The sequence below is a fragment of the Sesamum indicum genome, linkage group LG15 (genome assembly GCF_000512975.1).
Source record: "Sesamum indicum cultivar Zhongzhi No. 13 linkage group LG15, S_indicum_v1.0, whole genome shotgun sequence".
In the NCBI taxonomy this organism is placed as follows: Eukaryota; Viridiplantae; Streptophyta; class Magnoliopsida; order Lamiales; family Pedaliaceae; genus Sesamum; species Sesamum indicum.
The window spans coordinates 1,443,029-1,463,421 of record NC_026159.1 but is presented as its reverse complement, the minus strand read 5'-3'; the positions used below and the strand labels follow the sequence as shown (position 1 = coordinate 1,463,421).

The following is a 20,393-nucleotide window of genomic DNA, read 5'->3' as shown; positions in this document are numbered from 1 at the left end:
GTTTTAAAATATAGGCAGATCATATATTTGCTGACTTTTCTTTCACGCACTAATCTTCAATATTTACACCTTATCAGTAAATGAATACGTATTAACATGATACAAGGCAAAAACTAAACGTCATTCTAATTAATGAAGTGCCAGACCAATAACTGCAAAATATAGGCAATGATATTATTGCACATGTTTTGAAAAAACCTTTTGCAAACTATGTGGTTAAAATACACTAGTTTCTCCTTTGAATTTCCTTGTGTATCCTCCACATATATATTATCCCCAAAAATCCTTCACATTTCATACATATATATGCCAGCCGCACTATGAAATGACAAGAATTAACCCACATACTTGTGAGCAAACTGAGGGAAAATTAGTAAAATAATGTAAAGATTTCTTTTTGTTTTTACAAAATTGGCGTATGTTTGGTTTTGCCTGGATCCGCACTGCGGTACAGAACCAGAATCCCAGAAAACAGTCGGGCATTTAAGAATGTAAAAAACATGTTTACTGGAAGACTCATTTTTAACACACATCATTTTGATGTTGATCGTAGGAGGGTCTAAGCATCGGCTCCTTGCTTACTGCATCATCACTGGGAGAGACGTTCGTCTTCTTCTTCGATGTATATAACACAAAATGTTGGACCATGAACAGGATGTCAAAGAAGATACTCACCTGCAAAGTTTAGTGTGAGATCTCCATCTGGTTTCCACCAAGCGAATTGTTGAAGAGGGGAAAACACAGGGGAGGGTGGAGGCCATATGCCTTTTTCCAGATAAAACGACAACTGGTAGATTAATCACATACCAAAGATAGCAAAGTCTTGCCTATGTTTCCATACAAGTTCACCCACGACCCTGTGACGATGGATGTGAATCATCAACGATGAGATATAACTTCAAAAGGAATATCCATACATTTGACAAAATAAGACTCACTTTGATCTATTGACTGCACCATCATCTGACAGAAACTTGTTGTGCTTCCAAGAAAATCGAATGAAACATACCCCATACTAAACCCACTTGTGCTCTTACGTTGAAAGTTAAAGACAGCCTATAATTTTAAGAATACAAATTATGTATTAAACCATAGCACTTATACAAGAAAAAGTACAACATTAAAGCCCTCAATAATTATTGAAGAATAAACATCTTAAAGTGCACACACCAAGTTGGCCAACATATCTTACTAACCTGAGGCATATATTTGATAGTGGTCATAACAATCTGCAAAGTGCTGCAATTGCAAATCAAGATGTAAGAAATTGACAGAAAAGACATATTGATCAAATGTACGACTGCTGTGTTATTACGTCAAAAACTAATGGCGAGGATAGCAAATCAACATGGTTTGTAAAACACCAAAAAGATGTCCAGAAAAAACTCGTGTTGTAAATGCATCATGTCAAATAAAGAGCCAATGCATATGAGGCCCATCACTCTGAATAAAGTTGCTGGAGTCCGAGGTTATTACTTGAAGCAGGATACCAGCCAATACCACGAGTGGGTAGGCAGAGCAACAAAGACACAAGCTGCAGCAGATAACCAAGCCACAGACACAATTGCGATTGCAATTTTCGAGAATTTCTGGTTCCCGCGCTGTAGAAACAGATCAACAAAAACATTATTTCAATCACATTGCAGGCAAATATCAAGGTGATGAATAGAAAGCAATGACTTACATCATAAATTGCAACTTGAAACAAGGTTAAAGCGGTCATCAAAACAGCATGCAGCGAAAAAGCTACATCATTGACAGCCACTGGTATCATCTGCAATTAGAAAGAGAAATTGAATCACAACCAAATCAATCCAAAGGTCCCTTTGCGGATTTCATCTTCAATCAAAGTTTTAATAAGTAAATTTTGAATCAAAAGGCACCTCACCTGGTTAAACCCATATTTCTGGCGGTACTGTCTCTGAACCGTGGAGCTGAAGAAAAGAGACGCATTGTAAATCAAATAAGAAGTGTGTTTCGTCAAGTTCAACACCACGAAATCGAAATTCAAACCCTGCACACTGCAAAGCATTCTATTAATTCGAGATCAAAACCAAAAAAAGAAAAAATGGAAGTAAGTAGGTAGTGATAATTGGGATAAAAAAAGAAAACCTTTTCCTTCGGAAGTTTAAGATGAGCTGAGGGTAGAAACAGATGGCCCATGAACAAAATGAAATCCAACCCAAAACGTAGAAGAGAACTTCCAGTTCAACTGAATTCCAAGATGCCATTTTTCCTTTTCAATGATCATCGATCCCAAAAGGAAAACAAAAAGAATACTGAGTATGTTTATGATCATGAGGATGATGATGAAGTGATTAAGGACAAAAGATGATGACGGGGAATGATGCAGATTGCAGGTGGGAGAATCTTGATAATTGCAAAAAATAGGCGGCGTCGCGTGACTGTGAGATAAGACTAACAGACCCACCAATCACCGTCCATCCCTTCTTCCACTTCACCCGCTATGTAATGATGATAGACTTAGACAGGCCACAACCTCATACTAATTTTGTCCGTTTCGAGTTAAAGTTGTCTTTAAATGATATATTAACAGTTATCAAAAAACATAAAATATTTACAAAATAGTTTATCTTAAAACATTCTTAGGAATAAATGAATATTTTAAGAAGAACGGATCTGATGTTCTATGGGCTTTAAATATGGGCCTGGACCAAGCCCATTAGTCAATAAACTTCGGGTACAACAATTTTTGATAGCCCAAAGCCTCACCGTCTCCTCTCTCTCTCTTTCACACACACACAGCGACCGCGAAAATGGCGTCGTACATGGTAAGGAAAACCCTAAAAACCCTCGATTCCTTTTCCCTCAGAATTCTTACCTCCACCAGGCGCCACCTCACTGTAGCTGCCGCAGCTGGAACCGAACACGAGCGCTCATCCTTCACCTTTTCCTCCGACGATACAGATCACTCGAAACCCGGCGCAACTTCGACTAGTGATGACAAAGTTTACATCAAAGGACCGAAAAGTACGCCGGCTTCATCGTCGTCCGTGACGATGCCGATGTCATTCATGACCGGTTCGATTGTTGGGAAGCGGTTCTACAAGAAGGTGACGACGAGAGAAGCTGAAGATGGGAATGGGTGGAGCGTAATGCTGGATTACAGGACGCTGAAAACTCCTTCGAAGAGGAATCTCAAGTGCCCTACTTTAGCCCTCGCTAAAGCCATTGCAGCTGAATGGGAGTACCAGGTGCATCACAGTTTGTGCTTTATGTTTTTGTTATATTGGTTTGTGTATTGATTGTTGTGGTTTGGTATGTCGTTGCTCTGGTGGTTTGGAATAAGATCACACTTGAACAAGCACATAGTCAATTTCCAATTTGCTACCTAAGTTATATCATTTGAGTCATAAATCATAATGTCAGTTATGCTTTCCAATACTACTATTAGAGAAAATATTTAGATAACAATCAACTGGATGATTTGCTATTTCAAGGGAAAAAAAAAATAGTATCGGAGCATCAGGAGGGCATCATTGCTGACGGAGATAGTGTGCTTTTTAATTCACGTGTTCAGATTTCATGAACTTCCTAGTGGTTTCTTCAAGATCAGTAAGAATTGGAACTCGAAATTTAATCCAAGAGCTCCGAAATGAGCCACTTCTGAGTTCTAAGATGTGGGTTTGGTCTAAGTTTTACTTCTGCCCTCATTTTTTTTGGTCGAGTTGCGAGCGGCAATTCAATTTCATTATGTTTTGGGTCTCTCTAGTGTTTATGTTTTCTATGTGTTTTTTCTTCATTTATTTTGCTTTCTCACATTTTCAAGGAGTCAGATTCCTTTGTATTGATTTTACTTTTCTCGGAGTTAGTTCTCTGTTCTTTTGTTAGTTTCTAGTTTGGTTAAATATCTTTTCTGGTTAGTCTATATTTAAGATTTTTGGCAATAACTATGATATCTGCTCTGTGCTTCATGACTCACCTTTTCTTCTTAACTTTCTACAACAAGGAAAGGTGCTTCATGACTTTTTCAGTTTTAAGTTTCATTTTGCGTATCAAGTTGAAAATCTGACATTTAAGGGGACCACGTGATACAATTTTTGTTATTGTAGCAAACAGATGGAATTAGACCTTTTACAATGCCTCTCATGAAGCTTGCTTGCACCGCATTGGAGAGAGTACCACTCACTAGGGCAAAGATAATTGAACATTTGATGAAAAAATTTCATCAAGATCTGGTATTTTGTCGTGCTCCAAGAGACAATGATTTAACAAGGGATCTACGAGGTACGGATAGTAAATCTGTTTCTAATATGCTGCCTAACTTTCAAGTGTGTCCGACGGAAACATCTTATTTTCTATTTTGCAAATCGGTTTATGTAGTTTTGTGTGCCAAGAGGCTATTGGTTTCTAAAGATTTACCAGCAGCATTTGACTTTGTTACACTATGTTATGTACTTTGTACATCATTTAGTCTCTGTGTGTGAAAATAACAACTAAAAGATTAAAGAAAATAACATCTGTAGGTAATCATTTTTTAATAAATACATTTAGTGCAAGCTCAGCATTCTTAGTAATTATAAATGCAATCAAATACCTCTTGTGAAGGGAAATCATTTACATAAAGGAGTTTATACTGTTTCCTAATATGCATGTATAACAATTTGCAGAACTTCAAGTGGAGAAATTTAGTCCTCTGATTAAATGGGTGGAATCAGAATTTGGCTTTAAGCCTGTCGTGTATACCAGTTTCTTTGGTGGAAAGCAGGAGGAGGGTCTAGTTATGGCTGTCGAGAACCTACTTAAGAAGACGGATGACTGTGAGCTGGCTGCAATTGATGCAATTGCTGCAGCTGCTCATTCTTTGATCATTGCAATTGGAATGTTTCGTGGTCGGTTGAATATTGAGCAGGCTATTGAGTTGATTAGGCTGGAAGAGGATTTACAGGTCGATCGATGGGGTTTGGTGGAAGGTGGTCATGATGTTGATATTGCTGATCTTAGAGTTCAAATCTCATCTGCTGCTGTGTTTCTTGGACTATCAAGGAAACATTAGTTTTTAATCAGGTAACTATCCAAGATTAAGCCATCCCGTTTTTCTTATGGAAAGCCTATCTTGCAAGAACTTGTAGTTGCCATCGATATAAATCCAATCACATAGTTGCCATTTGTTTCCATGTAGTATAGTATGTATTCTACAGTACGATAATAAATACAACGGAAAACTTAAGGGAAAAAAGAAATAGCTTTTGGAGATAAACCCGATTTGGGTGGTTTTGTATGTTACAGTAAAATTTTCTTCCAGTGCTTATTCTTGTACTGAGTGTAACTGCACATCAAGGCTCTCCTTCGCAGCACTGGATGCAAATTGGTGGCTGTTTACTGATATCACAATAACAGCAGGCTATATCACAGTCATTGTTACAACCTAAGATGAAATCATGAAGAACCCAGCATGTTGTTGTAGGTAGGTGTAGATTTCAAAGCTGTGGAACTTAAGCCAATTTGAAGAGATGAGAAAATCAGAGTTAACTTGAGTACTGACCTGTAACGGTAATGTATTGAGATGATTGAATGGTTTGAGGATTTACGAGGAAGGGGAGTCGAGCATTTGCCCCAATAACTTGAGACAGCAACTGATTAAAGACCACGAGAATCATTAAACAAGCAACAGTTAGCATTGTTTGCTTCGGAAACATGATGTTTTGATGGGGTGTGGTGGCGTTTGATGGTACTGTCAGGTTGATTAATATCCCTGATTCTCCAGTAATGCTGGAACCTCTTTGAAGTTGTACATTCAACAAATTGAACCTATACCAACTGCATAGATATGGTTCCGTATGTATATATACGGGATACTGTAATATAGGGAACCTATGTTGTCAGGTCATCCATAAACTGTGATGGTATTAAGAATTGGCATGCTGAATTACAATGGAAATAAGAATAGGATCACACTGATCATACGGATGTAGGTAAAATCGTATAGATAATTAGACAACTTTTTTCTGCACTTAGGCGCAGAAAGCATGTGGCACACACACTGAAGTTTTGCTCTCTTACAACATCCAAGCAAAGAGGGTAAAAGGGAAGATTAACTGGATTAAAACAAAGTTTGAACAATAAGAGTCATTGTACTCTATTTTTCCTTATCAACATAACATTTTGTAACGAGGAAGTATAAAACTCCAGTGCGGTTGATCTGGTGGGCAAAAGTAATCCCATTCAAATTACAGTGGAAGGCCAGAAAGCAGAGAATAAAGTTTCACGACTTAATCCGTCTCGAGTATGTTATAACCCATGGGCAACCAGGTAATGTTGGTCGCCAAATCCTGCATTATGATACAAAACTAGAGACATCTGGTTCTCCATCTATTTCTGGGTTGCATACAAGATGACATGCTAAGTGCGAGCTGAACCATTTTTTCCTAAATGAAAAGAGACGGGAAACTCTATTCTTTTAAACATAAAACCTTTTTCTAAGTTACAAATTTTATGGAATTTGCAAAAGTTACAACCAGAGATCACAGAATTCTCACCCGGGAACGCTCAATCATTAAACCAATTCCTACATACATCCAGTGTACTTTTTCAGTCTTGAAAGAAATTGAAAGCTCAAGTTTCTTGATGTTCTGATTTGCATTCCAGGATTGAGTCCCTTTGGACAGGCTTTAGCACAATTCAATATAGCATGGCAGCGATACAGCTTGAATTCATCATTTATGGCATCAAGACGCTTTTGGTATATTCATCACGACTGTCCATTATCCATCTGCATTGACATAGAAAACAACATTTGAGCACCAAAATGAGAGACCTGCATGCTTTCCAAACTCCGAGAAATAATTCCATCTGCGTTGTGTGATCAAACTCATATATATCATACATACAAAATATAAGAGTCCCAATCCTGGGATGTTCATATTTACAGTAAGGACATACTTCACGGACTTTCAAGGGCTAAATGATCCAGGAACTGTAAAAGGCATGCACTGCTCCAACCAACCAAAAAATATTAAGCAAAGGGCACCTCGTCAGATTAGTTGTGCCATTCTCTATTAACAATCACGTTCAATTATAGTATGCTTTCAAAATTGCACAACAAAGTGATGTATAACATTTAGGCAATGACTTCATCAAATAAAAGGATTTAGCTAAACAAATTCATAAACTTTAACACACATATTCACAGTTTTCCCTTCATCCCTAAGGAACCAGATACAAACCAGTCATGACCCAAGTATCCCAGTAAGACAATCACATTCAACACAAACACTTTTAACCTTTTGAAGCGGTTCATACCTCACAACAACAGACAAACTTCACCAAGTCAAGGAAAAGAAGAAGAATTACCTATTGGCGTGCAAAAGCGCGGCAGGACCCAAATAAGACTCCGGGTTCCACCAGTAGCTGGTGCAGGAAGTGCTACAGCAGGCACAGAATACATTCATACATCCCAAAAAGCTTGTTCCTATCCTCCTTGCTCTGCACAATCTCCTTCCCCGGCGGCGAAGGCGGATTCTTCCTCTTCAGCGGCTCGATCGACTTGTACTGATTATAAAAATTCGTCATATCCACAGCCAAATCCGTGATCACGAACATATGCGGCAGAGGGGTGATCATCGTGGGCCCACCAGATGATATTTTCGTCAAACAGGCTAACCGTTCCGCCCATCGATGTTGATAGCGCACGAACCGCAGATTCTCTCACAGCAGGACCGGCGAAAAGTGAGTGTTTGGTCCATCTCGTTCTTGATCTTGATTAAAAGGCGTCGAGAACCATTGGACCGCAGTCCTTTAGATCAATCTCATAGTCCTGGAGCTGGGGTGCGTCGGGGTTCCACCGGTAGATTTGGAAGGTCTTGGGTTTGGCGGTGAGCTTCGCCTTGGGCTCCACTTGTTGTGCCTGGTCCGCGGATGCGTGGGCACGGGAAACTATTGGCCTGGCGGGCGGCGAGAGTGGCGTAACCCTAGACACCGCCGGTCGGAGCAACCCAGTGGCCATTGATGGCAAAGAAGATGAAGTTTTGGTTTGAAGTTTGAAGAGGTCAAATACAAAATACAAACAGTGATAGTGATGTACAGAAATGCGTAGGGGGAAGTCAATGAGATGTCGTGGATGGAGATGACGTGGCGGTAAATGAGCGGTGGAGATGGAATGAGGCAATGTGGTTGGCTGGTGGTTATGGGGCATATATTATTGTAGCAGTTTATGTTGGCTCCATAAGCGTGCGAATATGTACTATAAAATTATAATAATAATAATAATAGAAAAGAATTCTAATAAAATAATGTTACTTATTAAATGAAGTGACTATGTAAATCAATTTTAAATAAAAAATTATCTATAATTATAATGATATGTGTATAGGGAAAAAAAATAAATAATTTTCTTGAAAAGTTGAAGAACAAAAATTTCATTTTATTTCTTGTTTAACTTTTAGAAAGAAAAGAATATTGAGATGGAAAGTGTAGATTGGTGGGATTGCACCATATATGTGTAGTGAATGTTAAATGAATATAAATAGATTAGATAAAGAGTTAGGTGGAACAAGTAATAAAAATTATTAGATTAGTAAATGAGGATTGCTCTTCTCCTAATCCATTAATTAATAGTAATAGCAGCTTGTTAATAGTAATCCCTTCCCTTGAGACTCGCTCACAAATATTCTCATTCATTCTCTCATTCATTTGTCTCCTCCATTCGGCCCAAATACCTGCCATCTTTCATGACGTCTGTAAGTTTCTCCCCTTTCCCTTTCTCATTCTTCTCTCCTAAATCTTCTTTTATTTTCCTTTTTGCTTCAATAATCATGATGTTGTATTGTTGGTGTTTTTGCAATTCTCAGTCATCAGGTTAGTTTGTTATTTCTTTGATTTCTCACATGTATCCCCCAACTGCAAACCCTCCCATCCCCATCTTCGCATATAACATCACATCACAATTCTAATTTCTATCTACATACTTGTTTCACATTCGCATACTATGGTCTTGATGACTAAATTTTACCATTGCATGCCAGTCAGCTCAAAAACACAATGCTATAGCTTTCCTACATATTTCTTTTGAAAATGTCAAAAATTTCCTAGACAATCCCTTCCTCACCCTGAAAATGTAAATTCATAATTAAATACCATCCTTAATCGTGTACTGCTAGTTGTCTCGGGGGGAATTTGCCAAATCTTATCAACTTAAATCTGGACTCCATGCATTCAGGTGGTAGTAGCCTGTGTAGACGCCAGAGAACCAAGGACGAGGATGCAGATACAATTTTCTTTTATTTTTTTCTCATTCTAATGAAGTTAATTTAGTTACAGTGGCGTCAATTATAGACTGAATTAGGGCATGGGTTTAGGGAATAATCAGACAGTTTGACAGATACGGAGAGATTTGATGTCTCAAGCGTTGATTGGCCTCTGATATTTCCTAACAAGAAGGATTTGATATCAGTAAACTGATGATGATCAACTTGTATCCAGACAGGTTTCACAATCTAGATTCTAATAACCATGATTCTGCCTTGTACCTGTTTAGCAAGAACACTTGGAATCCATCCAAGTAAATGTAGTTTCAATGTCCAAATCTAGACCTGGGTTTAGGTGCACTTTTTGCAACACCAACACAATGGTGTGCATTTTCTCTTTTAAATTACAACTTAATTACATTATATATTTTAACTATTAAAAGATTGATTACATATTGATGCAACACTAAAGTTCGATAAAAAATTTCCCACCATATGCATATCGTGGCTCCCATTGTTTGCAAAATTTAAGATGATAGAAAGGTTCAATCTGTCGTACATAAAACAATTACCTTTCTGTCTGCAGCACGAGAAAGGTCGGCCATTGCCGAAATTTGGCGAGTGGGACGTCAATAATCCTGCCTCAGCTGATGGATTTACTGTGATTTTTGCCAAAGCCAGAGATGAAAAGAAGGCTAATGACACTGCTGCAGCTGCTGCACCACAGCCAAGTTTCGACAGTATGCCTCAGCAACACCCATCTCATGAGCAATCCCGCAAGGTTATCCATTCTAAACCAATTCACTAAACTATCTTCTTCACTATAAATTTTACAGTTTCATTGAAATGGGTCTACTAATATCCATGCAGAAAAAGTGGCTTTGCTGTATCTGAAATGCCGGTGCAGTTTGGATGGAAAACATGGCGTGGAAAAATTGTAGAGTTCAAATTGGGCACATCCAGCTAAGAGTTGGGGAATGACAGGCAGTTGCAATTTTTAATTTAAACGCATCTGTTATATAAGTTCGTTGGATTTCTATACTTATCCCCGAGTGTATGTTTTGGGGGAACTGTGAAAAGCATTTTAAAGTGCAAGTCATGTTTATTTCCACAACTATTCTTAGATGATGAACTAGATCACATGCACTATAAACTGGTACCATGGTATGACATCAAGACAATGATTTTATTTATACCTCTGTTTCTCTGGACATGTTTAGGTTTTTCTTCCTACAGTACCATGCTAGCACTTGCAACTAGAAGTGTATGTCGCTAAAGACGCTTCCTTGTAGAGAAGCTTGATTAGATATGGAAGCCTAAATACACAAAACAAAAGACCCCACACCTGGCTATGTGATTTAATAATCCCAGCCACTACCATCACAGCCAACAGCAGACCCTGAGGTGGGCCATTCTGGATATGCTGGCAATCCATGGGTTGCTGGGTGGTCAAACAGGCATGCACGTCCAAACTTGCAAAGACCATGACGCTCATAATGCCTACAAATGCTTCTACCCTGTACCAGAATTAAACACAATGAGGGGACAGTGGGAAAAAGCAAAAGAGAGAAAGGATAAATAATAGTATTCAAACATTCCATGGCAATCAGACCACTCAGCTATAAAGTTCCTCAGTTTCACTGCCAACAATGCCATCAGAACTTATTGAAACATTTTTCCTGTCAATTCAATGAATGACTAACATGCCCAGGCCACCGCCCAGGGTCATCTTCAGAAGACAGGTTCAAAGCTCAGAAAACCAATACCATAATCTAAAATATTCCAACAAGCACATGCAACATATTTCATCACATCCAAATTGCTTTAAGAATCTGAGGATGCTCCTGATCCATGTTCTCGTGTAATAATGAGCTGCAAGGTCGATAATTCCAACGCCAAATTCTACTGCTTTGAAGCACAAACTTTATTGATTTAGCACATTTGACTCAAAACCATGAAAGATCCGAGAAATTTCTTCTACTTTTGAGTATTATTGTGTTTCCTATCTCAAGAAGGACACCCAGCTTTTTTAAGGGAAGCAATTGTACATAAGATTCCTTTGATTTCAATAGGAGAACAGAATTCTGCAATAGTAGAGCCTTTAAAAGTTATACTGTAGGCGCTTACCTTTGATACTTAATCCAGGTAAATATCCACAGAGGCTACTTCCCACCACACACCAACCCAATAAATAAGAGAATTGTACAAAAACATGGAAAGGAAAGGAGAATACTGCTTTTGATACTGGTCTCCTGACAGCTCTAAACCTCAAATGGCATGTTTAGGCCAAAACAATAGAAGCAAAAGGTACAAAAAGACATATTTAAAGAACTTCAAGGTGCAAGAGAAGATAATATGAGCTTACAGGTCTCAGTGGCAGGCCATTCTCATTAAGAATACATTCTTCTACCTTAGGCGTCCGATTCTTCGGGTGGTGAAACCGACATGTAGACCTGAATTTGCAATCTCCAGTTTTCATGAAGTAATCACATTCAGGCTGACCTGGTCGTTCAGGGAATTCATCAACTTGCATAGAGCCATCCATTTTTCTCACACAACCATTGGCAGTTGGAGCCGTACAAGAATTTCTTCCTTGATGGGAATAGTTTGAACCCTGAGTAAATCAGGAAAAATGTATCAGATTTATGCATGCTATGTGAAGACAATAATTTTTCTCAAACAGCAGTGTCAGACATCCAAATGCAAAAGGTAGTGCAGGCAAGAGAGAGAGTCATAGTGAATGGGAAAATCTGGTGCAACACATAACCACAACGGAACAACTCACATCTATTGTTAACACAAAAGCAGCAGCAACCATAAGGGCCAGCATTGATTTCAACGTTATTTATAGAAAGACGAGCAAGTGGGGGTATTCACCTTTACCATCTAGTAAATTTTATTTGTCATCAAGATGTCAAAAGAAAAGGGAAAAAAACTCACTTGGCATCAATGTCAAGTATATGCAACATTGGTATAAATGTGTGACTTGGAATTGAAGGCAAGGCCTGGCTTGGGAGACTTTTAATTACCTGAGGCCCATTATGTTCTGATTGTTCACCAATCCATTGAGGAGATGACTGGTTTTCTGAATAGGGACCCACACTGTGAGATGATTTGTGTGAAGACCAGGGTGCTTGATATGGTTTTGATGCTCCTGACAGGTGCAGAGAACCAACACTGCTATTTTCTGCAAGACTGACTACTGGTTCCCCAAACTTTTCATCCATTCCATTGGGAGATCTCTTTCCTGCCACTGAAGTAGGCTCCGGATGATGATAAACACAACGAGATCCATAACCACAGGAACCATTGCGCATGTAGTATGGACACTCCTTCTCACCCTAATAAAAATAAGAACATACATATCATTGTAAAAAAAAAACTTCAGACACATGTCCAAGCAATACGTGTAATGGGAACTGGAAAACGCAGGGAGATATTTACAAATGCATTTAGGACAAGGAGACCCAATAAAAGCACAAAAACATGTCAAAACAAGCACACAAAATATACAATTCTTAGTATTACCAGACGCATAGGCAAACCCAAAAAGTTAAGCTCTGGAACAGTATTTTCCGACTCTTCACCGGGATGGCCATATCTACAAGATTTTCCGTACTTGCACCCTCCTGCAGTTGAGAAGTACTGCAAAGACAACAACCAAGCAGATTCACAGGCAATTTGTGCAAGTAAAGACTAGCGACACCTAATATAAAAGACGGCAGTCTTGAAGAATAACTTGTAACACGGAATACTTGAAACATTAAGGTATTAATACCAAGATATAAGCATTACAAAAGCAGCAAAGAGCAATATCTTAACCATTTTTCCAAGCTAAACTTTGTGAAGATTATACTAGAATAAAGCTCAGAATATAGTGGTGAACCGTGTTAAATGATAATGTATACAAAAAAGCCTATAGTAAAAAGTTGTAGAGCTATAAATTTTACAAGAAACCAAGTTAGGCGTTACTGCATACATGATACCCTCTAGTGAAAAGTTGTACAGTTTTAGAATTTACAACTAGTGAAACCTAAGTATTAGCGGGAAACTTATACCAGAGACTGATCAACATCAGTATTTTGGACAAGTAATCCACCTAACGCTATCATGCTACACTAAAGCTTTCAGATTAAGAAACAAAACGTCATGGACCGATCTTCAGCGTTGAATTTTTCGGAAACCAGAAAAGTTAAAACTATTTACCTTGCACTCAATCGTGCCAAAGTTGTCCGAATCCGAGTCCCTACTTTTAAGAAACTTCCAACAAACACAAAAATATCATTAAACATTTCTAAGAAATGACAAAACAACATCAACGTTTTCAGAAATATCAAAAAAATAAAAAAAAAAAAAGGAAGGAGAAAACATTTCAGGACTCCTAAAGTACCTGCTGAGTCTTCTTGACTGGGTGATTATACCTACAGTTCAGTCCAAACTTACACGTGCCAGTTCGCACGTAGTGAGGGCAATCCCCAGCGTACGGTCGCAGCGGCAGCAATCCGCTGTTCTCGCATCCGGCGACATCCTTGTTTCCATCATCATCAACAATGCTGTCGTTATTGTCTTCAGATTTTAGCGCTACACTCTCCATCCTCTCAATCAACGCATCCTCCGAGAGCGGAGCAGGGGTTAGAAAACCTGGCTCCTGCTCCTCCGTCTCCGCGTCCGGGCACGGCTTCGTCTGGCTATCGTCTTCGTAAGTTGTCATTATGAGCAAAAACCCTAGAGAGCGAAATCAGTGTGAAGCGTATAGCTAAATGAGTGTTAGCATAACGTCTCTGGTGGTGCGGTGCTGCCAACAGTTTTGGCACTGCAATAGACTTCTTTTTCAGTTTGTGCTGCTGGTACTGGTAGTGCTTGTGGGGTCCATCGGATATGCCGTATCTCCTTCTGTATTTCCTATCAAATTTTCTCCAATATCTACTAAAGTCGCTTCTTTTGGTTCGACGGATGAGTATTCCTTTATCTTTCTCCATTCTTTTCTTAGCAAAATTATTAGATAAATTCCAAGAAATTATATGGAAAATAAAATGCATGCAATCCATTTTTCGTCTTTCTTTTTTTGAGTATGGAAATATTTTTTAATTTATTTTTAAAAGTAAAGTCAGTCCCATTTTATGATTTTTGGATTATAAAACCATACAAATATATTTAGGAGACAGCCCATTGATTTAAGCACATAAGTTTTATGAGAATTCTTATATTCGAATCTCCAATCCTAATAAGAAAAAACTTCCCATAAAAAGTATAATTATATAATTTGATCTGAGATCATATGGAAAAGTCAAAGCATAGGTGGTCAAAGATGATGAGGGGTGAGATTTTAATTGACCTTTTTTTCAAAACTCAATTTTCCCAATGTTTTGCTTTCAGATCACTTAGATTACACTTCTGCTTTATTTTTTTTTTATATAAAAATTATGTTTGTTTTGATTTTTTTGAGAGGATATTTGTTTTGATTTATTGGTACCATATCTTGGTTATGTTATTTAAAACAAATGGTACATAAATCGAATTATCTGCGAGTATGAAAGCAATTAATGAAATTTAATTATCCATCAAAAAATTTTAATTAATACATCCATCACATGAGGATTAGGACATCCACTATTCCCAAAAAAAGATGGGGAAGAAAAAAAACATGGTAGCGAACAACAACGTTTAGGGCTGAGTCACGCATAACAACTATGGTATCTTCGTCATTTTTGGCAAGATCATTGAACACGACAAACAGATTTGATTTGGGGGAGAAGATAGGGTTTGGAAGAATGATTGATCTTTTTCTTTTTCCCAAGTCAACTATCTTTTCCCCACTTAAATTGCCACGTACTCTTCTATGTGGCATGACATGTGGTTAATTGACCGAAAATTGGACTAACTAATTTATACGTTGGAAAGTTTTGGGTAAATTTAGAATTTTGGCAGGGAAAAAAAAAGTAAAAAATCCTCAAACGGATCAAAACTAATTAATTTTGTAAGTTACTGTAATTAATAAAAAATGAACATACTTATAGGATTAAAATTAAAATTAAGCATACTTGACGGACTAAAAAGATATTTTTCCCTCTTGCTTATAATTAATATGAGATGTGTGCTAACAGTATCAGCTCTTGAGACAAAGGCAGAACAAGAACATAACCTTATTTGAATGACAACTTTAAACAACACGAAGCATTGTTGTACAAAATATAATTGGTTTGAACCAAAGCCTGATTGCTATGTTATTGAAAAAAAAAGGGTCTGATAAGAATTTAAGATTATAAAGTGCAGTGGTAATATCTATTTATAAATAGTTATTACATGTGGAAATTGAAGTGATGGATGAGGATGAGCCACACACAAATCTGACATGAATTGAAATTGCAATCTACAGTGTCCATAATTGTTAGGTTTATTATTAGGGTGAAAGATGGATGACCTAATTTCAGGTCATCTGCTTCAACCACCGTCTCATCGCCAATCTTTCCAATTTCTTTTATGGTTGGCAATAAATGCCGCCCAACTGTTGGGTTCTGTTCTCACCACCCCCTCCATAGTATTATTCATCAATTGCTACCCAATCTCATCAATGTACATCGCATTTCATTTATTTTCGGTTTAGTAAAAAAAATGATTTAATCCCATTTTAGTACTTTTTTTTTTTTATAAAAAATAATTTTTTGTTTCAAATAAGACTATGGTTGAGATTTGAAAAAAGAGAATATATTGTGGATATTCAAATTATTACTATTTAATAGCAAATATTTTTACATAGATATATTTATATGTAGAATTCTTTTGCTCTTTTTGTTTTTTTTTTTAAAAAAATAAGAAAATAGTTTTACCCATTTTTTAATTATTATCATGATGATGCACGTATGTAAGCACTTATATAACCCTGGTTTGAACCGCATCTCAGATTCATCATCCCTCGCTCATGGCGGACTGCATCTTAGAGCAGCTCAAATCTCAGCCAGCATGGCTTCTCGTCTTCCTCTCGCTCGGTTTCTTATCAATCCTCAAGTTCTCTCTTTCGATTCTCAAATGGGTCTATGTCAATTTCCTCCGACCCGGGAAAAACCTCAAGAACTACGGGTCATGGGCTTTAATCACCGGTCCTACTGATGGAATCGGGAAAGCCTTCGCTTTTCAGCTGGCAAGGAAAGGGCTCAACTTAGTTCTAGTTGGCAGAAACCCGGATAAGCTTAAGGATGTCTCGGAATCCATTAAATCCAAATACGGGTCCACCCAGATCAAGAATGTGGTGGTGGACTTTTCTGGCGATTTGGACGACGGGGTTTCCAGGATTAAGGAAGTTATTCAAGGGTTAGATGTTGGGGTGTTGATTAACAACGTTGGCGTGTCTTATCCTTATGCGAGGTTCTTGCATGAAGTGGATGACAAACTATTGAGTGATCTGATTAAGGTGAATGTGGAGGGTACTACCAAAGTGACTCAAGCTGTTTTGCCAGGGATGGTGAAGAGGAAAAAGGGGGCGATTGTCAATATTGGGTCTGGTGCTGCTATTGTGATTCCTTCTGATCCGCTTTATTCTGTTTATGCTGCTACCAAAGCGTGAGTATTTCTTGTCAATATGTTTCTTTTCTTATGCTTTCTATCTTGTTGGTTGTTTGTTTTTCTGTGTGCTTGGATTGTTATGCTGTTTTCTTTCGCTTGAACTTGTGTTTGAGCTTGATTTCTTGTTTAATGAGCTGATCCAGACGAGGTTTAATCAAGTAGAGTTTGAGTTTGAGTTTGATTGGCCCTATATTTGTTTCAAACGGTTAATTACTTAGCTCACTGAATTTAGTGGAAAAGCTTAATGAATGGTAAAGTATTCCAACTTTGTTGTTTTCCAGCAATCGTCTCCTTTTTACTTGATGCTGGAACTGGCCTTACTGTTAAAAGCATCGCTTGCTCATGATGGCATATTTGCAGTTAAATTTGATTGTTGGAATTTGTATGAACGACAAAACTTTTGAACTCGTGAAATTTACTTAAAATGTAGCTTGAATGGCCATTCTTGTTTTATGACTAAATTGAGTGAGATTTGTAGGTAGATTGGGATTAATATATGTAGTTCAAAAAATGATAATACTAACTGAGTTTGTTGGGTGCTTTCAGGTATGTTGATCAGTTCTCAAGATGCCTCTACGTGGAGTATAAGAAGAGTGGGATTGATGTGCAGTGTCAGGTAAAATTCCTGCTTCAGAATAATAATCAGTATATTGTTTTGTGGTTGGATCAATTGCTTGCGAATCATTTTAGGTCAATGTGGTATGCCCTCATTGTTTTTCGACTAATGCTGCGTATTGGAAAGTGTTATTTGGATCTTGTTGTTCGTCATCTTTGAAGTTAAATCATACTGTTGTTGTGCATATATTTCATTTTCTATTACAAGCAGCTCTATCTAGGCATCCAAGTAAAATAGTATGGAGGATAAAGGTTTAGATGAAAGTAGCTTGATTGCTGGCTTGGTCTATCTCTACGGTAGCCATTTCCCTTTAGGAGTATGACGAAATAGATACTCCAGTCTCACTAAATCTCCTCTGTTCATCTCATTTCTTGTTGGTGTCATTATACAGCATTTCATATTTGGTACAACTACAGTCTTATCAAATTAAACTGTCTCTACGAGTTATAGTTGTTTGTTGGATAGATTTGGCCATAAAAAGATTCTAGGACTTTCCGCTCAAATATGGTCATCAAGGAGGATAATTCATCAATACCATTCATTTTCCTTGTATATGAGTAAAGCACCTTTCTGCTAATGCTACTGTATCACATCAATTGCGATGCTGCATTTGTCGTTCTGTTCAGTTTAGAAATTGGTAAGTGTGAATAGGTGGAGATCTGATTCATCATCTGCAGGTACCATTATACGTGGCAACAAAGATGGCATCAATCAGAAGGTCATCCTTCTTTGTTCCATCAACAGATGGTTATGCTCGTGCAGCCCTGCGCTGGATAGGCTATGAACCTCGGTGCACCCCTTACTGGCCTCATTCACTCTTGTGGGCTCTGGCAAGTTCTTTGCCTGAGTCAGTAATTGATGCTTGGCGTCTCAAGTTCTGCCTCGGAATTAGGAAGAGAGGACAACTGAAAGACTCAAGGAAGAAGGAGTAGAAGTCATCTCTGTTTCTTGCATTCTCTCTCTGTCTGTACCAATTATTCTCTCCCAGCCCATTTTAGTGAGAACATTGTCTTGAGACGTATTATCAGTTATTTTTAAAACTGGTTCAAATTTCTTCTTTTTCAAATTCAATGTGCTTCTTTGTTCCATTAGGGAGAAGTTAAAACTTAACACTTTATTTACATTCTACCAATATAATGTGTTGAGAGGGGCACAAAGGAAAAGGAGGAAAAACATTCAAACAAGAACAGAAAAGAAAATCAAATTCAAAACAGAGTCAAAACTTCTTACAACACGTTTATGGCTTTTGCAATACAAATAACAGGGAGGTTATACAATATTTGGAAGGAAAGATCCATGAGAACCTAATGGAAAGAGGGGAAAAGGGGGGAACACCTATGCATATCTAGGACTATTCAGCAAATTAACTGATGTGAGCTCTGCAGAGGCTATATGAGTCATAAGCTGCAAACAATACAACTGCAAATTAAACTGATACTGCGCCTGTTTATGCGATTTCGACGTCTCTTTCACACGTTTCACCCTTCTGATCAGGACCTTCACCATTTGTTCTGCTTTTAAAAGACTTCTGGCTGAAGATACGGGCAAACATGCTTTTTGATCTCGGCACTGTTTGAGGTTCAGTGCTGCCAGATTTCTCGCCACCACCATTCTTCTTGGCAAGCTCTTCCAAGATGTTTTTCATACTACTCTCAAAACGGCGTCTAAATGTTGGATATCTTGATATTGATTTAGTGATCCCTTGAAGTCTGCAGAAAACATAAGCAGTGGAATAAAAATCAGAAAGAGACGATACAATAACAATACTATGGTAGTCAACTTCTCGATAATTTGAATAGAGACACTCAAACTGTCATCTTCACCTTCGAGCTAAAGCATCAAGCTCGGCTCGTCTAAGCTCAGATTCAGGTTCCGGGCCAATATTTGAGTTCTTCAATCTCGCAGGATCGCCACTCAATAAAACTAACTTGCCGAGGTATTGCTCTTCCGCCTCAGAGAGGTTGCTAGCTTTAATCTGGTCTTTAATGATCAAGAGTGGATTCAGAAACCAATCAAAGAACGTATCTTTAGGCCTATTCGAAGAGGTTATTTCAGTAACATTGTCGCCTGGATCAACAAGAAGACAAAATGTTATACCATCATTCTTTCTGACATCTCTCACCAATAATAAGAACAGAAGATTCAAAATTATAGTAGAAGAAAGATTTTTCACTTACCTAGCAATATGCCAGTAGAATTGGCTTTAGTCGAGCGCAAAAGTGTCTGAAGAAGGCAATAAGCAGGCAAACCTACGCTTATCACTCTGCCTCTGTCTCTTTTACTCTTGGCATCTTCAATATCTTTTAGTGTTATTATCCCTTCCAAAGCCATAACTTCCCCATGCCGCTGGCACTCCTTGAACAACGCATCAGCTAACTATAAAATCATGTGTTGGAGAACATCAGCACCAACTCAAAACTAGATATTATTAACTGCACCGATTATTTACTTTCAGAAACTTCAGAAATAGGCATTTGGATGCTCAACTAAGATAGTCTAACAATAAATGTTAATCAGTTTTTTCAACTGAATAAAGTTGATTTCTGCTTCCATCTGACCAAAATCGTACCTCCAGGGGTTTCAACTCAAGCATAGGCGCGTTGAGAGAACTCGTACGAGCGGGTGGATTTTTGAAAGAGCTGGGCCTCGAGAAAGAAATGGAACGAGAGGTAGTTCGTGAAGGGGCCTTCTTTCTGTAACGTGGCCTGTAGAAACACCCCAAGTAATTTTCTTTCACATATTACAGTTGATTGTGAATATATAAATACAACACATACAAACACACAGAGGGGGTGAGAGAGCAGAAGTTAGAACCTGGGATAGCAGGATCCTTCAGGCAGGTCAAGAACATCATTGCTATATTCGTCGTATATAGACAAAGAGGCAATAATATAACAAAGTCCAAACCAGAAAGAGCTCTCCTACACTCAAAAGTCAACTATTGGATTTTAGTAGTACTAGAGTGTTGAGAAAGCTAATAAAAGCAAGAATAGAATTTTCTCCCATTTCTC

At 38.0% G+C, this 20,393-nt stretch overlaps 7 protein-coding genes across 8 annotated transcripts in view; 3 read left to right on the top strand and 4 right to left on the bottom strand.

Moving 5' to 3' along the window:
* LOC105177375 (cystinosin homolog) lies at window positions 271-2,408 on the bottom strand. The gene is made up of 8 exons (XM_011100496.2): window positions 2,113-2,408; window positions 1,889-2,021; window positions 1,685-1,774; window positions 1,477-1,601; window positions 1,197-1,239; window positions 939-1,056; window positions 808-857; window positions 271-675 (listed from the first exon to the last, which is right to left on the bottom strand). Exons 1-8 carry the CDS (start codon window positions 2,229-2,231, stop codon window positions 523-525), a joined length of 831 nt encoding a protein of 276 aa, XP_011098798.1. The 5' UTR covers window positions 2,232-2,408; the 3' UTR covers window positions 271-522.
* LOC105177374 (ATP synthase mitochondrial F1 complex assembly factor 2) lies at window positions 2,704-5,265 on the top strand. Its single transcript, XM_011100494.2, has 3 exons — window positions 2,704-3,215; window positions 4,074-4,248; window positions 4,632-5,265. The coding sequence occupies exons 1-3, from the start codon at window positions 2,778-2,780 to the stop codon at window positions 5,015-5,017; spliced, it is 999 nt and encodes a 332-aa protein (XP_011098796.1). The 5' UTR covers window positions 2,704-2,777; the 3' UTR covers window positions 5,018-5,265.
* Window positions 6,118-8,265, bottom strand: LOC105177373 (succinate dehydrogenase [ubiquinone] iron-sulfur subunit 2, mitochondrial). Its single transcript, XM_020699308.1, is given in 6 exon segments — window positions 6,118-6,705; window positions 6,708-6,733; window positions 7,315-7,401; window positions 7,403-7,622; window positions 7,625-7,727; window positions 7,730-8,265. Coding segments are annotated over 6 exon segments (1,038 nt in total). The 5' UTR covers window positions 8,156-8,265; the 3' UTR covers window positions 6,118-6,529.
* LOC105177371 (RPM1-interacting protein 4) lies at window positions 8,561-10,334 on the top strand. Its single transcript, XM_011100491.2, has 3 exons — window positions 8,561-8,699; window positions 9,793-9,987; window positions 10,077-10,334. The coding sequence occupies exons 1-3, from the start codon at window positions 8,691-8,693 to the stop codon at window positions 10,098-10,100; spliced, it is 228 nt and encodes a 75-aa protein (XP_011098793.1). The 5' UTR covers window positions 8,561-8,690; the 3' UTR covers window positions 10,101-10,334.
* Window positions 10,374-14,133, bottom strand: LOC105177372 (zinc finger CCCH domain-containing protein 67). The gene is made up of 6 exons (XM_011100493.2): window positions 13,597-14,133; window positions 13,413-13,466; window positions 12,735-12,851; window positions 12,236-12,547; window positions 11,572-11,820; window positions 10,374-10,723 (listed from the first exon to the last, which is right to left on the bottom strand). Exons 1-6 carry the CDS (start codon window positions 13,915-13,917, stop codon window positions 10,565-10,567), a joined length of 1,212 nt encoding a protein of 403 aa, XP_011098795.1. The 5' UTR covers window positions 13,918-14,133; the 3' UTR covers window positions 10,374-10,564.
* Window positions 16,100-18,453, top strand: LOC105177370 (very-long-chain 3-oxoacyl-CoA reductase 1). Its single transcript, XM_011100490.2, has 3 exons — window positions 16,100-16,763; window positions 17,313-17,382; window positions 18,060-18,453. The coding sequence occupies exons 1-3, from the start codon at window positions 16,126-16,128 to the stop codon at window positions 18,312-18,314; spliced, it is 963 nt and encodes a 320-aa protein (XP_011098792.1). The 5' UTR covers window positions 16,100-16,125; the 3' UTR covers window positions 18,315-18,453.
* LOC105177369 (uncharacterized membrane protein At3g27390) overlaps window positions 18,566-20,393 on the bottom strand; it is a 5,638-nt gene continuing 3,810 nt past the window's right edge. For both annotated transcript variants that reach the window (XM_020699148.1, XM_011100489.2), the window contains exons 6-10: window positions 20,197-20,303; window positions 19,952-20,087; window positions 19,560-19,758; window positions 19,206-19,449; window positions 18,566-19,091 (exon numbers count right to left, since the gene is read on the bottom strand). In XM_020699148.1, the coding sequence (XP_020554807.1) occupies window positions 18,830-19,091; window positions 19,206-19,449; window positions 19,560-19,758; window positions 19,952-20,087; window positions 20,197-20,303 (948 nt within the window). In that variant the 3' untranslated portion in view covers window positions 18,566-18,829. The remainder of the gene's footprint in view (window positions 19,092-19,205; window positions 19,450-19,559; window positions 19,759-19,951; window positions 20,088-20,196; window positions 20,304-20,393) is intronic.

Bases quoted from the DNA above. Each gene is read 5' to 3' on its own strand.
- LOC105177371 (XM_011100491.2), top strand. The intron at 9,988-10,076 runs GTTATCCATTCT...ATATCCATGCAG, and splicing joins CTCATGAGCAATCCCGCAAG to AAAAAGTGGCTTTGCTGTAT.
- LOC105177370 (XM_011100490.2), top strand. From the start codon at position 16,126: ATGGCGGACTGCATCTTAGAGCAGCTCAAATCTCAGCCAGCATGGCTT. The intron at 16,764-17,312 runs GTGAGTATTTCT...GGGTGCTTTCAG, and splicing joins GTTTATGCTGCTACCAAAGC to GTATGTTGATCAGTTCTCAA. The intron at 17,383-18,059 runs GTAAAATTCCTG...CATCATCTGCAG, and splicing joins GGATTGATGTGCAGTGTCAG to GTACCATTATACGTGGCAAC.
- LOC105177375 (XM_011100496.2), bottom strand. From the start codon at position 2,231: ATGGCATCTTGGAATTCAGTTGAACTGGAAGTTCTCTTCTACGTTTTG. The intron at 1,602-1,684 runs GTAAGTCATTGC...CTGTTTCTACAG, and splicing joins TTCAAGTTGCAATTTATGAT to CGCGGGAACCAGAAATTCTC. The intron at 1,240-1,476 runs GTAATAACCTCG...TTGCAATTGCAG, and splicing joins TGGCTGGTATCCTGCTTCAA to CACTTTGCAGATTGTTATGA.
- LOC105177374 (XM_011100494.2), top strand. From the start codon at position 2,778: ATGGCGTCGTACATGGTAAGGAAAACCCTAAAAACCCTCGATTCCTTT. The intron at 3,216-4,073 runs GTGCATCACAGT...TTGTTATTGTAG, and splicing joins CAGCTGAATGGGAGTACCAG to CAAACAGATGGAATTAGACC. The intron at 4,249-4,631 runs GTACGGATAGTA...AACAATTTGCAG, and splicing joins TTTAACAAGGGATCTACGAG to AACTTCAAGTGGAGAAATTT.
- LOC105177372 (XM_011100493.2), bottom strand. From the start codon at position 13,917: ATGACAACTTACGAAGACGATAGCCAGACGAAGCCGTGCCCGGACGCG. The intron at 12,852-13,412 runs GTAAATAGTTTT...TTGTCTTTGCAG, and splicing joins TTGGCACGATTGAGTGCAAG to TACTTCTCAACTGCAGGAGG. The intron at 11,821-12,235 runs GTAATTAAAAGT...TGATTTACTCAG, and splicing joins CAGAACATAATGGGCCTCAG to GGTTCAAACTATTCCCATCA.